Genomic DNA, 4,602 nt, shown 5'->3' with positions numbered 1-4,602 from the left:
TTCTCTCCAACTATATGCAGTAAAGAGGCTTGAATTTTACGACAGTTGTCAGTTTCGTCAGCATGGGTGTTTACGACGTGAGAGTGACAAGATGAAAATATTAGCTCAGTCCCTCAGGAAAACTGTTCCATGGTGCATATATTTTGCACAAAAGGTATAGTAAACTGTAGGAATTCGATAGGTCAGCAGTTAAAATATTATGTCCGTTGACTGTTCTTGATGCCAGAGTGAAGATCCACATGCAAACGTGATTTGTTTACATCCACGATCTCCGCTGATGGTTCAAACGCCTGAACGTGTCCAGATATCGTTTTACTATTTCTCGATGTTTTAAGTCAGAATATACTTAGTTTAAGCATGTCCAAGGATCCTAATGTTTAACAAGTGGTTTATTTGATAATCTTTAACTTCTTAAATGTAACAGTCGACAATATCGCCTAAAATTAACGAATTTGAAAATATTCATCAGATTTCATAAAATACAACGACGACAAACTAACACAGGTTAACCGATAGTGAATGACATTACATATTAAACAAATGCCAACTAACGTAGAGGTAATAACCATCAAACTTCGCGCTACAATATCATGAAATAACACCTTGATCACCATTAATAATATTCTCAACTTAAAGAAGATGTAAAAATCAAAAATAGATGAACAACAGGTGACAATTTATATAATGTTGATACATCATGAAAAACGATGACTGGGTGTAACTTCGTTACAATTTTACACTTACAATATTAACTCACCACACCAATATAAATAATTACCGTACAACCAATTTTATGCATAATTTTACCAAAATTTTACTTGATTTAATATGCACGCAGGGTTCTATTACCTATGTTTGATAGGACACATTTGGAGTTACAGAACGCTGTCAAGAGTAATGGTGTCAAAGTGCTGAGCTTCTATCAAACAATTCCTGCACACCAAGAATACACCAAGAATTGTGAGAGCGTCACATTTGGTCCCAATAGCAAAACACAATTGTCAATGTCATTACCGATACCTCTGATTTGAAAAGAGAAGATGTGTGAGCCTAGTTCTCCCGAAGCAAGCCCTGAGCTTGCGATGTAGGCTACTGTTGTTGTTTTGAGAACTGTTCATCAGAAGCGTGTGTTAGATGTTCCAGTAGCTTCTTGAGAAATCTGGCTCAGTTTTGCCTTCAACATTCGTTTCACACGGCTATTTAAGACAAAGGCACAAAACACGAACACGCCTTGAAGAGAGTTGAGAATTATGAATGGATTCCAAAGAAACGTAATTTTGCTGAAGGTGGCCACAACACCAAACGTCCAAGTTAAGCCGGTGATTGGCAGAAGTTTTGCCAAGAGGAAGTGTTGGTTTCGCTTGATTCTGTTTTTCTGGATTTTCTTCTCCAAAGACGATGCTTTGGTCAACATAAGGAGAACGCCAATGAAACAGATGATATTCACAACCATGATTACGGTAAGCGGGAGGACAAAAGCGTACAGCATGCCATTGTATCCTGATAAGAAACACGCTCTAATTGAAGCGTACTTGAGCTGATTATCGGGAACAACGTCCAGAATGTCCAGGAGAAAACAAGCTGTGACTTTCAAAAACGGAAGTCCCCAGCTGTAGACTGAGTAAACTGCCAGTAACGAACGCCCTCTGTCGTCGTGAGACAGCAAACTGGACGACATGAACGTTTTGGCCAAGTCCAAAGATATGACGTTCATCCAAAAAAATGACACCAGCCAGAGGTAATGCTCCAGGACAGCGTTAGCGGTACAAAAGTTCGGCCATGCCATTTTGCCGGTCCCGAACGCAAAGAAAAACTGAGCTAACAGTAACGACAGAGTGAGGTTCATCAGGATTTTTCCAGGAACCGTTCTAAGCTTTTCGAGAGTCACATAAACAATCAGCGTCAACGCCAATCCCGCTATAGAGAGACCCAGCCCCACGACCGTCATGTAATAATGCACGATGTTCTCTCCGATCTGAAGAGTAAACATTGGCTGTGTGATTTCCGTAAAATTGTCCACGATTTCTGTACAGAGATACGTCTTGTTCTCCATGATCTTGAAATTGGCACCTTTGTAGAATTCGCCCGTGTGAAGCAGTAGGTGTGTCGAATTGTGGGACGCGACAAGGGTTTTAGCGACCTCAATCAAAGGGCAGGTCAGTAACGGTAAGCTACATTGGGTGGTTGATAGCTTTCCAGACAGCTTAAAAGACCCCCCGACAAATGTTTCTGTTAGACTGACGGACACATGGATAAGGGAGTCTTCATCTTCCAAACTGTCCATTACGGAAGAATAGTAGAGCCCCTTGACTGAAGTATCATTGAATATAGCGTGTTTAGCAGTTTCTTTGAAGCAATTCTCTGGATCATCTTCGTAATGTAAGTAAATGTTACACTGGATGGAGACTGATTCGGGCTCGTGGATTCCGAGGGCCTTTGATTGGTTCGCAATCATTTCACAAAACAGCAGCCCTTTATTGGTACTTCTAAAAATGGATTCATCTCTCATTGCTCTGTAATGTCCCGTTACTTTGCTTATATTTCCAGAAATATTCTGGTCGTAAGTGAAGTTGTCCGGTGACCCAATATTGTCAAACAGATCAGCGATAAGCTTTTTGGGCAAGGGATAGTCCTTGCTTGAAGTTGATTTGAAATCAGCCGATAGTATTGTGATCATAGAATCCCTTAGTCCTTTGTCACGAACGCACTTGGCATCCAGAAAACGATAGCCTTGGGAACATTTTATGGGTCTGCAGATAGCTAAGATAGGGTCGTAGGTATGCCCTGTCGGGCACGATCTAATGCTTTCAACTAGCTCCGTGCTGAAGTCGTTGTCGAAGTCCAACAAAATTGTGAAACTGGGAGCGTGAACGGAGCCAGGCCCTGTCAAGCACTGTTGCCGCTTAACTCGGCTTCTCGTGGTCGGACAACTCGTGTTAAGTTTTGTGCTAAGTACTTTTGTACACATAGCACAGTGGCTGTTCTTGTGATCTCGCCAGTAATAGGAAGTGTGATGGTTGATGTCTTTGTACTGGATCGAAAGGAAGCCTTGATAAGTGTTACACGCTCTATAAAGCATTTCGTACTGCTCTTGGGACTGGAAGACTCCCGGACGATAGTGACACGGGTTGTCGTAGATTCTCATCTGGCTGCAGTATCGGATGTAATGCTCAAGTGACGTCGGCAGACTGACGTTGTAATAGCACTTAATTTGCAACGTTAGCCAACTGTCTTCGTCGTCAACCGTTAGGTTCTGCAAAATGCGGGATATTAGTGGATCGTCTGGACATTCCAAGGAAGCTGGTAGTTTCACGAGGTCATGTGACGTTTCTCCATGACACTGAGCGCAGTATTTGTTAGCGTAAATATAGCCTCGTTTTCCGTACACGGGAGCCATGTAACCCAAGCTGAATGTTTCACAACGTTTGCTTACCAAAGTCAGGTCGAAGAACGACGGACAAGCGGCGATCATTTTGATGGACACATGGCAGTGAGGACCTCCAATGGTTCGGCACACAAGTCTGTCTTGCGGCATCGACTTCTCGCGCGAGATTTCGAGAGTCTCATTTTTGCACGTGGACCAGTAGTCATAGCAGCAGTCTCCATACATTTCACAGATGGCGTCACAATGGCACGTGTCCTCGGCCTCGCGCAGAACGTAACATTGGCCTTCACAACTCGCACCGGGGCAAACAGCAATGGTTTGGTTCAAGAAGGTGTCATATCGAAGTCCTGATACTGTAATATTAAAACAAGACAAATGTTAAGCGCCCAATAGTCTCTCATCTATAGTTGAGTGTTCTATCTGTGTAAGGAAGGGGAGGGGAATCGGGATTTTTCAAGAAAGAATGAGCCGTTGTACGTTATAGTATGACGAAAACAAACATCTGATCCCACCGAAGGAGGATGGACGATAAGGCGATAAAGACGGTGCAAAAGCGGAAACAGATTTCTAGTGATTATACGCCCACGTTGGTAAAATAGCAAGTAAAAATGTGTAAACGGCTCGTGTAAGAAATTATTGTCACACTGGTGTAAAACTAAAAAACCGACAAACGGACATCCATTTGAAATGTTGTTCTTAATTAGCTCTACGTTTGTTTTGTACAGACCACTGTGGACCAAAATTTTATTTCGCATGCTGTCACAACTGCTAATAATCTTTGCATTAAGAGAAAATATTTTTGTCCAGGATGTCCCACGGGTTAACTTAAGAGAGCTGGGTTTCAAAACTAAGTTCCTCTTTAAAAGAAAAATCAAATAATTTTTTTTATCGAAAAGACTTGTAGTCACAGAAAAGAAAACCGCAACTTTTCTCTTTAAATGATAACCACATGCATTTAAAGGGGTCTCTTGTAGAGACCCATGTCTCTGTCCTAACTTTCACTTTTCTTGGCATTAGCTCGCCAAAAGCTTACATGTCACTAAAGAGATTATAGTAAACGGTTATCAATATTTATTCAGAACTTTAAGGTAAAATTCCTACAGATACAAATGGTGCGTGCAGAATACTTAATGGATGATGAGAAATGTCTTCATTTGACTGAAGTTTGTCCATATATGTCACCTTCTTGTGCAGGAACACTGCGTAACCTTTTTGGT

The 4,602-nt window shown here is 41.6% G+C and overlaps 1 protein-coding gene across 1 annotated transcript; it reads right to left on the bottom strand.

Moving 5' to 3' along the window:
• Positions 1-1,117: 1,117 nt before the first annotated feature.
• On the bottom strand, positions 1,118-1,948 carry LOC135478215 (adhesion G-protein coupled receptor D1-like). Its single transcript, XM_064758487.1, has one exon. The coding sequence runs from the start codon at positions 1,946-1,948 to the stop codon at positions 1,118-1,120; it is 831 nt and encodes a 276-aa protein (XP_064614557.1).
• Positions 1,949-4,602: the final 2,654 nt, after the last annotated feature.

Source organism: Liolophura sinensis, chromosome 11, assembly GCF_032854445.1.
Source record: "Liolophura sinensis isolate JHLJ2023 chromosome 11, CUHK_Ljap_v2, whole genome shotgun sequence".
In the NCBI taxonomy this organism is placed as follows: domain Eukaryota; kingdom Metazoa; phylum Mollusca; class Polyplacophora; order Chitonida; family Chitonidae; genus Liolophura; species Liolophura sinensis.
Note: the sequence above shows the minus strand (reverse complement) of the source record. Positions and strands in the feature narration are given on the sequence as shown.